The sequence below is a fragment of the Protopterus annectens genome, chromosome 7.part0 (genome assembly GCF_019279795.1).
Source record: "Protopterus annectens isolate FY-2018-M chromosome 7.part0, PAN1.0, whole genome shotgun sequence".
Lineage (NCBI taxonomy): Eukaryota > Metazoa > Chordata > Ceratodontiformes > Protopteridae > Protopterus > Protopterus annectens.
Window position 1 is genome coordinate 753,930,241 of NC_056739.1, and position 13,262 is coordinate 753,943,502.

Genomic DNA, 13,262 nt, shown 5'->3' on the forward strand with positions numbered 1-13,262 from the left:
GCCAAAGGGAAAAACCAAAGAGGAGTCGGACAACCAGGCAAGAAGTCTAAATACTAAGGTCTGTCCTACACAGAAGTACACTAAAAGACCAAGAAATTAACAATAAAACTGAAAACAAATAGCCAAAGGAAAAGGTTTGCACTATCACATTCGTCCTAAACCGAAAAGGGCACCAAAACAACCAAAGGGAGGGGTAAAAGACACAACCGTTCATTCAATGGAGTACATTACGGCTAAAAACTTAAGAAGGTAAGGAAAAGCTAAGAAGTAAAACCCCAAAGAAAAAACTTACTTGCTATCAAGTACGAAAATCCTGAGGAGATGAGCAATCTGCATCTGATAGTTAAAGCAGCAAATGAGATCAGGGGGGTTAGAGGGCAGCAGAGCATTATGGGAGGCAAGGAGATTGAGCTAATCTGCTAAGTGTGCTGGCTCAGATCCGATGTCGGATCCTAGACACATACGTGATGAATGGTGACTAGGATAACATCAGATGCAGTCCAAGGGAAGGAAAAGAATTTACTTTCCAGGCAGATTCACCCTGGCACAGAATTTTTTCAGGTGAGAGTTTTCTTTGTTGGCAAATAGGTCTACCTGTGGGTCTTCCCATATCTCAGTCATGCTGAGAAAAATTTCCTGATGCAGATGCCCTTTGTGGGGGTCCATCAATTTTCTGCTGAGGTGATCTGCAAGAGCATTTTAAGTCCCTGGAATGTGTTGTACAATGAGGTGCAACCCCAGAGAGTGTGCAGTTTCCCAGACTTGCATCGCTAGGCAGCACAGAGGATAAGACTGTGTGCTTGCCTGCCTGTTTATGTACCATATGACTGTAGTATTGTCTGTTCTACTAACAGGACCCCTGGTTCCCATTTTTCTTTGAAGGCCGTCAGGTCTTTTTGCACTGCCATAAGTTCTTTCCAATTGATGTCTGTCCTTGAATTGAACCTCCCACTTCCCTTGGGATTGGAGGTGTTGAAAGTGAGCCCTCCAGGCTGTTTCTCAAGCATCCATGGTGAGAGTTTAGCCCTGAGAGTGAAACTGAAGGGAAGGCCCTGATTTTGGGTACAAGCCTGTACCCACCATGCAAGCTCTTGTTTGAGACAAGGGATCAGCTGTATCTCATCCTCTAGAGACTGAGAGCTCTGGCACCATACATTCTTGAGGTACCAGTGAAGCTTCCTCATGTGTAGCCTGGCCAGGGGAACCATGAGGATACATGATGCCATACATCCCAGTGCTCAGAAAAACTCTCTGGCTGAGATACAATGTTTCTGCTGGAATTTTTGGAAATAGTTTGTCAAAAAAGAGACTTTGTCTGGAGGAAGGAAGGTCTTTTGAAGAGTCCACTTGTGCCCCCAGGAAAACTACCCTTTTGATTGGATTTCTGGTGATTTATTGTGAATCCCAGGGGGACAGGAGATGTTGGGTGAACTTCAGGTCCTTGAGGAGTTTGACAGGTCTATGGCCTATATCAGGCAATTGCCCAGGTAAGGGTATATTTACCCACCCACCCCCGGTCCTGCAGAATGCAATTGCAGGTGCTAGACACTTTTTGCAAACCCTTGGAGCGGTAGATAAGCCAAAGGGCAGTGCTGAAACCTGCCCTGAAGCAAAAAAATCTTCTGTGTTACTTTTGAATTGGAATGTGCAGATTGGCATCTTTTAGGTTTAGTGAGACCATGAAGGCTTGAGGGGTTATCATGGGTAATAGCAAGAGTCAAAATTTTGACCTTTGGAACCAGGAGAAACTGATACAGGTTGGAGAGGTCCAAGATATGACTCCAAGAGCCTTCCTTTCTGGGAAAGAGGAATAGCCTGTGTAGAATCCTTTGCTTTTTTGATCTTTTGGAACTGGTTCCACAGATGCCTGACAGCACAAGATCTGAATCTGGGCAAGGGCCTCTGATTTTTTATTTTGTGAACATCTGGATAGCCTGAGTATTTTTCTTTAGAAAGTGAGTTTGTAACTATTTGAAATAATGTCTAGAACCCACTTGCCTGAAGTGATATGGGCCTATTTTGTTTGAAGAGTGACAGATCTTCCTCCTAGTCCTGGGGTGGGGGTGGGGCGAAGGGGGGGTGGATGAGTCATAGCTGCTCTCTGACAGGGCTTGGGACCTAGAATCCCCTTGCCTGGGAGCCTCAGAGGTTCATTACCTGCTTCTTTGTAGCTGCTGCCACTGTCTATGGATTCTATCTCGCTGTGATTTCCTCTGACTACCCCTAGGCTGGGAGGGAAATGACCATTGCTTAGTTGGAAAGTTCTTACTGAACCTAGGAGGCTGCACTTGGAGGAAGTCCTTCACAGTTTACATAGAATTCGCTTTGTCCTCCATTTTCTTTGAGAATTGCCTCTGCCTTTGGGTCAAATAGAAAGTCTTTGTCCAGGGGAGCATCCAGGAGGTTTGATTTACCAAGGTCAGGAAGAGAGTGCTTCTAAGCTACTTATGGCCTAATCAGGTGACACAAAGTGAGTGAAAGTCTCTATACAGGATTTGCTTACCACAGCTGCGAGAATTATTTATTTTATCTGACATGAGTTAAAGGAAAAGAAGGGAGTTCCCCAACAGGGTACTTATCTTTCCACCAATGACTTCTCTCTGGTGCAGACAGACCTATGCACTTTAACACTGCTTCAGGCTCCAGCAGCAAGAAAAAACTGAAATCATGATGCAGGTTGGCTCCCTTTATATCTGAGCATACCGACATCAGTCAGGCTGTCTGCCAACATGAAAGGACTGAAATAGTGAAACACGAAGAACATCAGCCAAGTTGAATCCGAGGTTCAGATCCAAACCCAATGGTTGTGGAATGAATGAAAATTGACATCATCAGATCTACAGTACATAATTAACTATGGAACAGGGTTCATTATTAACAACAGTATATTAATTACATTACAGGGTCCTTTATTAACCATAGTACATTATTAACTACAGTATAGTGTCCGTTATTAACTATGGTACAAGGTCTATTATTAAATATGGTACATAATTAACTACAGTACAGGAATTGGTGTACTGAACCTGCCTCAATATTTGTCGAGAGACATCTATGTCCAATTTTGGATAACAATGTGTATATAGTGAAATATTCTAAAACATTTTTTCAAGGCCTTTTTGACTTTACAGTGCATTATCCCACAGATTTACCTTTTTGTTGGTTATGTTGGCTATACAATCATTATTCACTAAAATACCAAACCATGGTGCTGAAGCTATCAAACGTTTTTTTTACAAAAGTTTCGTGTATATGATGAAAGGTTCATTGATATACAGTGTTTATTCAAGTGTTTGCATTTGATGGCCGATAATACCTACAGAATGATGGCGTACCTATGGGCACGTCCAGTGCCAATAGTTATGCCAACTTGGTAGTGGCAGAGTAGGAGGATGAATTTATCCTATATGGTCATGATTCTGCTGGCTGTATTTTATTTTACTGACATTTTTGTCCATGGCCTTTTCATTATATGGGGAGGTATTGAGAATGACCTGAAAAGCTTTCATGAATTTTTAGATGGAGCAACCTCTTTTTTGAAGTTTTCATTAACTTACTCTGCCCGTGAACTTAGTTTTTTGGATACTCTGATTACTAGATTAGATGATGGGCATATAACTACTGGAATTTATAGGATGCCCTGTCATAGGAATACTTATTTGTATAGATGGAGTATGTACCGTGGTCATATCTAATTAAAGGGCAGGGGATGAGAGTCCCCAGACTGAATGCTTGTGATAACTTTAATGATGAGATTCAAAATGCAAGTATAAATATGGAAAAGAGGGGCTATAAAAGCTCCGAAATTAATGCTAATATGAGTCAAGATTTCATTTTTATATCTGGATAGAGCAAAGCCTTATTTTTCTTTACTAGAATGTAAAGCCTGAATGGCTATATTATGGCTTGTAACCTTGCAACATCACTGGTTATATTGTTTTTCCCTTGCATTTATGATTGGTAGAAAATTCATTGTAAGGAACCTATACAATTGCCTATAATACTACACTAAGTGGAATCAGAGTTGTTGTATTACTTTGTTCTAAGCCATTGAATGGTTAACAAATGTATAGTGAGATTGGTTACAATGTTATACCAAGCCACCTACCACTGGTGGTAAGGTTTGCTTAAAGTTTTCTCAGATTGGTCTTATTGTTACATCTAGTGAAATCTGAATAGTCATCAGGTGGATAGTAAATGTGTAACATGATTAGTTATAGTGTTTTGTTATGCATTCTGATTGATGACACTGTCTTATTTAAATGTTTCACTAAAATGTAATATTAAACTGGTCTAATGAAGCAACTGTTTATGTTGTTGTGAAAGTGCTCTCCAACTTTTATTTTTTTTGTATTCTATTTTATTAAATATTTTTAGCACTGGAATGTGCATTGGTCATACTCTCTGCATTTTTGTTACTTTTGAATTGCTGAGTAGACCATTTACCTTTGGAGTCATATTTGTTTTTGGTTCTCTCTACAGTACATTAAGTGCATTACATTATTAACTACAGTACAAGGTCCATTATTAACTACAGTATAGGGTCCATTATTAACTACAGTACAGGCTCCTTATGGGTTTAGGCTTATACACAACATTCATAGTTGAGTGAGTTGCCTGACATAAGTGGGATAAAACAGGTGGAAGGCATAGGTAATAAGATACAGAAGAAAGGTGGTATGTAGAAGCATAGATTGTGAAATAAAGTAGAATGGCAATTAACAGATAAAGACATATTGAGCTGAAAGATAGAAAAGCACAGTGAAGTTTGATGAGGTGTATGGGAGAGAAGGTTTAACAGAGGGGGACAGAGAAAAAGTTACATTCTGTGCCATTTGTGAGGGCCATCATGGGGAAGACATCTGCAGCTAGTTGGTTCTTTTGGCTTGACCAGTATAAATTACTGCAGCACACTCTGTCAGTCAGGGGAAGGTTCAATGATGTCAATCATCTCATCAGAATTGAAGTCGTCATGCTCCAAAGTAGGACTAAGGAATCCGAGTCAGAGAGCTCCTTCTTCTCCCTGGTGCTTCACTCCAGGTGACCTACTTTTAACTTCATGCACACAATTTTAGTTTATATTGACTGCAAGCATGTGCCGGTATTAATATTAGGGACTGTCAATCAGACTTTGCAACCAGTGCTGCTAAAATGCCTGAGGAATGTTCTGCACTAGTTAAGGCACAACATATGTCTGCTGTTTGGGGGTTTATATGATAGTTAGGAGCCCCAGTGACTAAAGCACTTCATGGATACCAAACTCAGCTATAGAAGCTGTACCTCTTTTACCACTGCTCGACCTAAGTTTGGTTCAGAGTTTCTGTAGATGGCCTTCTCTTCTTTTGTGCTGGACAACTGCCCATCTCCTTTCCAGTCTGTTGGTCTGAAAAGTAAAATCAGAATCTGGTTACCAATAGAAACAGTAATAAAAAACAAGAAACAAGCTACTGAAACAAAAGGCACAAGCTGCACATATATAAATCATAACATTTACAAAGCTAAAGCCACTGTAACACTAGACTATTACAAAGTACAATGCCATTTTGCAAACATCTCCTGGTAACAGTTTTAAGGACTTGATCTGATTTTTTGTTTACAATATTGCATTAGCAATCAGATCTCCAGCCTGCCTTCAAAATATCTATTCCTACATAAAGACAGTACACCGTTTTTAAACTGCCCAATTGCTTCCTTTTTTTTTTTTTTTTTTTTTAAATATAAACACCTTTACTAAACCATCACCTTTTAAATCATAATGCAGGTTTATAAACATTAATAGAAAAAGGAAACATACTATGGTAACAGTTATCACTGCTATCATCATGCAGTATGCATGTCTTCTTTTAAACAGTTTTCACTCATTCCAACATTATTCAAGTTGTTCGGTTCCTGCTTCCAGTTTCTGGAAGTTTACACTGTAACTTCAAATGGGCACAACCTAAGCTTCTAACATAATCAAATTATGTCCCCACATTTCAAACAAATGTTCATATCTCTGGAATCATAGGGGTTACTAAAGAAGTGTAAATGTAAACTCTTTAAAACCAACTATTTTAGCTCTTATTTCATCTCTGTTACTACCTTCACTACCACTAGTAAAGTTGGTTTAGTATTTGATATCCATTTTCTAGTAACTGTTTTTTGGGCAGCCACCATAATTAAACTCAGCAAGGCCTTACCATTTCTAGGCAATTCTGATTCTGTATCACAGTTCAAAAAATCATCTCCTTAGTTACACCAATTTGTCAACTTATTACACTCCCTGAAAATATGTTTCTGGTTACCTCTTTCTTCGCCATCAAACATCCAACATTTGCTGTCTACCTGAGGAAAAATTCTTTGGAGTCTTCTTAGGGCATAAAAATACCTATGCAAACACTTCCAAGCAAATATCCTAAATGCTCGAGACTTATTTTTTCACATTTTTTCTTTGTGAAGTGCTTATCCAATCTCTCTTCCCAATCCTTTCTAACCTCCTCTGACTGATTCTTAGTTATCATGCAACAGTTTATATACTCTGCTAATAATTAGTTTCTTAATGGCAACTTCTGTTCTAGATTCTACTAAAAGCTGTACCAGTGTTGCTCTTTTGTTTAGGACCCCTCTATTTATTTCTCTTTACCTATACTCTGATATCAGTCCTTGATTGGGAAGGCAGTCTCTAACCTGCAATCCAAATAAGTTCTTGGCATCTTCCCATTCTATTACCTTTCCCTCTCTAATTATTTGCTCCCAATACCTTGGTTTCTTTGCCAGTTTTCTCCAATAAATTCCAGCCACCTCTTGCCTACTGTCTGTATTCCCTTCTTCTTCCAGCTTTTCCTGGTTAGGGGTCGCCACAGCAGATTACCTGTCCGCTCATGATTGGCAGTGGAGTTTTACGTGTGTAGAGTTGCCAGCTCAGCACCCAATCTTCCACAGAAGGCACACACACACACACACACACACACACACACACACACACACACACACACACACACACACACACACACACACACACACACACACACACACACACACACACACACACACACACACACACACACACACACACACACACACACACACACACACACACACGCCTAGGGCCAATTTACAGTGTCCAATCTACCTATCCCTAACTGCTGTTATTCCTATTGGCAGAATCTCCTTTCTCCACTCACATTTTGACTTAGTGTTTAGAATACTTTCTGCTACTTTATGGTTATAAATTCTGCATGATTGTTATTCACCTTAAAGGTCTGCACCCCAAATCTGTCTCTCCTTGCTTCTTGAGCTTCTCCCCATTTCATCATCATCTCTTTTCACTTTGAATTATAGTTTTCTGCTTGTGCTATGTATAGGAGCCTTGTGTTGTTCTGAAATACCCCTTTCAAATCGGGTAATCCCAATATGCCTTGTCCTTATACCCCACTTGACATTTACAGTCTTCCCCCACAGATAAAATCCTTCAGCTCTTTATTAATTGCTATCCGCAACTTCTCCTCTAGTTGATAAAATATGACTAACCTGTGTACAAGACTGATTTTGTCTTTCGGCTTTTTCCCGGTAAGGGGTCGCTACAGCAGAACTCTGGTCCCCTAATGATTGGTAGTAGATTTTTACGAAACGCCGAGGTGCCAGCTTGATGCCCAACCTTCAACGAAGGCACGCCCATTTACGCACGCATGTCTTTCGAATGCTACCCAACCATGGGGAGGACATGAGGACTCCACACAGAAGGCATTCCCAAGCCACGCCGAGAATCGAACGGGAGAACCTCTTGCTGTGAGGTAACAACTCTACCGCCGACCTGTGTACAAGACTAAAGGGACTAAAAACATTTTAACTGCTTGCATAATAGACCTTACATTTTCTCAGTTGTATTACCTTTTGTATAGTCTCTTCCCACATATGGTTAGCTGCCACACCAGAATAATTTTAATCCATACTCCTAGATACTAAATTTTATCATGTCCCCATAAACATGGATATTGCTGAACCAATTTACATGGGATACATAATTTACTGCTATTGCATTTGTTTTAGCTTCATTAATTTTGTATGCTGAAAATAACCGAAACTGTCTCAAAATGTTCCACACCACTGTAATGTCCCTTTCTGCTTTTGTCAGGTATAAATAATATCATCAGCAAATAGAGCCAGCTTTTCTGCCAACCATTCCAATTATATCCTTGAATTTCTGAGTCACTTATTTTCTTTGCCAATGGTTCTAAATATAATGCAAATAATGTGGAGAGAGAGAACACCACAGCCTGGTTCCTCTGTTCAAGCAGAAATTATCATAGAAGAACCCACCCACCTTATTTTCGCCTCTGATCCATCCTAATCAACCTTACACATTTTATCAGGGGAATATAAATGCTTCCATTGCCTTGCTCACAAAGTCCAAGCTTACTCTGTCACATACTTTGGCTACATCAAGACTCACCAACAACAATGGTATGTTCTTACATTCTGCTTCTCTCTGGATCATCAGTGCTCTGTTAATGTTGTCAAATGTTTGCCTTACCTCCACAAAAAGTTTAGTTGGTTATTTAGATGTCCTTCTCTTCTATATGCTGCTGTATGCTTAACATGGAGGAGTCTGCCTCCAGTTGACTTGTACATCTGGTCATTTTACAAAAGATAGCTGATACTGTGAAGGTACATGCGATGGCCCACAACACTCAGCGTACGTCAGCCATAAACGGACGTCTGGTATAAGGCGGATGTCAGCACGCATCTACCTCAGAACTGAATGCCGCTGGGAACCAGCAACTATGGAGTGGGTACTCAGGAGTCAGGCAAGTGTAGGGGGAAGGCAGGGTGGGAGACCATACAGCAGAATATAGACGAGAAGGACATCTAAAGTTATGGTTAAATTCTTACACAACTAAACTATGTCCTTCTATTCATATGCTGCTGCATCCATAACATGAGGGAGAGTACAAAAACTCATGCTACTAGGTATTGGGAGGTGGAACAGAGACATTTTCCATGAAGCCATGAAGAAAGGCCCTAGCAAAGCTTGCTCTGGACCTGGACATGATGTCTAACTTTTAGTGTTTAGTGAAACTGTGGACAGATGACCATGTGGCTGCGTCTAAAATGTCAGCTGTATCCAAACCCTTGAGGAAGACTCCAGATGAGGACACAGCCATAGTGGAGTGTGCCTTCACTGTGAAGAGGAGCCTTTTGCCATGGGCTGTGTAGCAAAAGGAAATAGTTTTAGAGACCCAAGAGGAAATGGTTTGATTGGAAACAGGGTATCCCAGGGCTCTTGGGTGATAGGAGACAAAGAGCTTATCTGATTTGTGAATGGATTTGACTTTGGCCAAATAGTATTTGAGTTGTCTATGTTCATCCAAGGAGTGAAGTATCCTTTCTCTGGATGACTGTGGTGAAGGGAAGAAAGTAGGAAGACTGATGGCCTGATTGGGCATGAAGCATGGGTTAGAACGTAAGCAAACCATGTCTTTGTGGAAAACTGTGAAGGGGAGAGGCCATGAGAGCTTGCAATTCTGAGATCCTTCTGGCTTAAGTAATGGCCACCAAGAGAATAGTTTTCTATGTGCACAGCTGGAGAAAGCAGTCCCTGGTTGGCTCAAAAGGTGGTAAGGTCAGCTCTTCCAAAACAAAATTAAGGTCCCAAGGATGGGGAAGAGGCTTCCTTGGTGTTCTAATGTGTAGTACCCCTTTTAAAAAGAGCTTGACTTCCAGTCTGGAAGCCAAAGGAAGAGAGACAGGTAAACGTGCTGAGATGGCAGGTAAATGTGCCTTAACAGAAGAGTATGACAAACCAGTGCTCATCAGTTCACAAAAGTAAGACAAAACCACTGGAGGCTCTGCAGTCTGTGGTTGAAATTCTTGTTTCAGACACCAAAGTGAAAACCTTTTCCACTTGGATAAATATGATTTTCTGGCCTCCTGCAGAACCTGAAGCACGTCCTCAGTATAAAGGTGTCTGAAGGGAGTCAACGCCCCATCACCCACAGAGTAAGGTTCAGGGTGGTTATTTGTGGGCTGTATGGGAGTAGGTTCATCCTGTGGTTTAAGTTGTGGTGACTGCCCTTGGCTACATTATTTACAAAGGGGAACCAGTGCTGCCTTGATCAAAAGGGGGTCACCAACAAGATTTGAGCTCGTTCTCTCTGAATCTTCAGCAGAACTTTTTGAATGAGAGGGGGGGGTGCATAAGCAAAGATCCTCTTCCATGGGAAGAAAAAGCATTCACCTTCCATACCCCAGAGAGGAGGGTATCCTGGTGCAAAAAGTTGGAAGTTGCCTGTTCATGGGGGAGTCAAACAAGTCTACCTGAGGTGTACCCCACTGATAGAGAGTCCAGAAATACATCCCTGTTTAACATCCACTCTTGATTGAGTCATGGACCTGCTCAGATTCATGGTAGAAGGAATGTAGACAGCTAGAAAGGATACTTCTCTCTGTTCTCTGTTAGGTGATCTCCCATGCCTGCAGAGCCAATCTGCATAAGAGGTACAACTTTGTCCACCCCCTGCTTGTTGATGTACCATAGTACAGTGGTGTTGTCAGTACTCCTAGGGGGATTTGATACTTGAAGATTTGGAGAGCAAAGATCACGGCTGTCATTTCCTTGATAATGACATGTTCCCTCTGTAGTGAGGGGGTCCAAGTGTCCCTCACTCTCTCATCCCCTAAGGTTGCCCCCTAACCCGAGTCTACAGCATCTGTGTACAGATCCTGATAGGGGGAAGGGGTTGCAGGGGAAGACCTGGATTAACAGAGATCTGAGCAATCTAACACTTCAATGCCCTGAATAGGCAGAGAAGAAGGGGCACCATAAACTCCAGAGGGTGCATGTGTTATTTCCAGATTGTAAAACAAAAACTGTAGCAGTCAAGACCAGGATGAAGGCATGGTTCTAATAAACAAACTGAACGTATGAAAAATAAAAAAGTACCAAACCAACACAGCTAGGCACAGTTTTATTTAAATATCATAAAAGGAAGTAAGCTCTTTCGCGATGTTCACATCACTTCATCAGACTAACTCCATACAACAAATGCAATCAATTAAAAAAAGGGGCACCATAAACTCCAGAGGGTGCATGTGTTATTTCCAGATTGTAAAAACAAAAACTGTAGCAGTCAAGACCAGGATGAAGGTATGGGTCTAATAAACGAATTGAACGTATGAAAAATAAAAAAGTACCAAACCAACAAAGCTAGGCACAGTTTTATTTAAATATCATAAAAGGAAGTAAGCGCTTTTGCGATGTTCACATCGCTTCATCAGAATAACTCCATACAACAAATGCAATCAGTTTAAAGTAGTGGACAGCCAATCAGCTGCTTACATTCACATATTACAATTAAAACATCTTATGACGCCCGTGCCCTGGCCCAGCAATCAAGGAGCCTCAATCCTCACCACTAACACCAGTGAGGGGCGTCTCATATAGGAGGAAAGGATAATAAATACACACAGTAAAGTGCAATTTCCCTTAAGAGCACACAGAGATCACAGTTAGTCTGGGGCTGGTCACTCCCTTGCTCTCCAGGTCCCCAATAAGACTCCCCACTGGCACAGTTATAGGGTCCAGATCTCAACCTAGTGGGCAAGCTAAAACCTCCAGCACCCTTCTCTGTTCAACCAGTGCTTTGTGTCCCTGCTCAAGTAGCTGACATGCACAAACACACTTTGAGAAGAGTTTATACAACCACACAGTCACTCCTGGTGAATGCTGGCACAGGTTCTCCAGCTGTGCCCCTTTTTCCCAGACTATACAGTAGTACCAGCTGACACCACCCACATATATTTATCAGCTGCTCAAAGGCCCTTAAAAGGTGTCCAATTATTACTGTGCATTACTATCCAATTGTTAGTATAGCCCAGGTCTAAAGCTATTAGAGTGGCTTTGTACAATTTTAACAAAGGCATGCAAGTACTCTAAAGAGCTTAAATTATATCTACAAAAACAGCCACAGTTGAAAGGGTTTAAACATATTTAATAACAAATATTCAAAACACAAGCCAATACCTTTTACTACACAGTGCTAGTCAAACGTTTAGAGATCACAGAGAAATATTTAAAATAATTCAGTAGTACAGTTCTGACATCACAGACAATTTAGTCTAATCTTTCTAGTTTCTAGCTATTTCTAAGAGAAAACACAAGTCTAATATAACTTGCATATAGAGCAAGACAGTACTGGTGAGTTGGATGGTCAGGACAATAATTCTTAATGATTTCTGATTATCTCTGTTTTTAAAATCACATTCCTGGTTCAGATTACATCATTCTTCACACTTCCCTGGGTTCCCAGGCTAACAGAAACTACATTTACATTCTTCACCTTTGGGCAGAAACCACAGCAATAAAGGACATTTATGCATGCAAATTCTGGCCATTAACTCTGGCCTTTAAACAACAGGCAGGATGCCTCACTCTAGATTTCCTGGCTCCGAGCTTTAGCATCAAAGTGTCACAACATGCTTTACTTGGTCAGTAGTGTGTGTTGTTACATTTTTTCCAGTTCCACATGTAACACTATTTTTACCATTTAAGTCAACAAGCCTGTGGTTTACATTAATATTTACAGATGACAGAATTATCTCCAAAATTCTATCTGGCTAGGCTGTCAGGATTCACCCAATCTTCACATACCCTCCCCCAGAGAACTCACGCTAGTTTTTCAAATGACCCTTGAGAAACGCTGCTTGAGGGTGTGAGGGCTGAGTATACCTTACCTCATTCCCTGTCTTAAGAGCCCATCTGCATTGGCACTGCTAATCCCACTGCGGTGCTGCGCAGACATATATGCTTGCAACCCCAGGCTCCATCTTTGCAACTTGGCATTTTGCTGGCTGGCTCTGTTTAACCATGTCAGGGGGTTGTGATCTATCATAACAGTGAATTTCCTTCCATAGAGATATGGCTGAAGTTTCTGCAGTGCCCACACTATGGCTAGACATTCCTTTTCTACAGCTACATAGCATTCTTCCCTGGGTTGGAGACTACAACTGAGATAAACAATTGGGTGCTCTTCCTCATCTGAAGAAATCCTGCTAAGTACGGCCCCCACCCCATGGCTCCAAGCATCCACTTGCACAACAAATTCTTTGCTGTAATCTGAACTGGCTAACACAGGGGGTCCTCCCAAAGCTTCTTTAAGCTTCTGAAATGCCTGCTCACATGCTGGGGTCCACAATACCTTATCTGGCCTGTTCTTCCGTATCAGGTCTGTGAGGGGAGCAGCTATGGTACTATAACTGGAGATGAACTTTCTGTAGTACCCTGC

General features: G+C 41.2%; 1 protein-coding gene across 1 annotated transcript in view; it reads right to left on the reverse strand.

Moving 5' to 3' along the window:
- The window catches only part of CNTROB (centrobin, centriole duplication and spindle assembly protein), a 1,846,056-nt gene that overhangs the window by 189,850 nt on the left and 1,642,944 nt on the right, over window positions 1-13,262 (reverse strand). Inside the window, exon 17 of the mRNA XM_044077286.1 lies at window positions 5,281-5,383. Coding sequence (XP_043933221.1) covers window positions 5,281-5,383 — 103 coding nt within the window. The remainder of the gene's footprint in view (window positions 1-5,280; window positions 5,384-13,262) is intronic.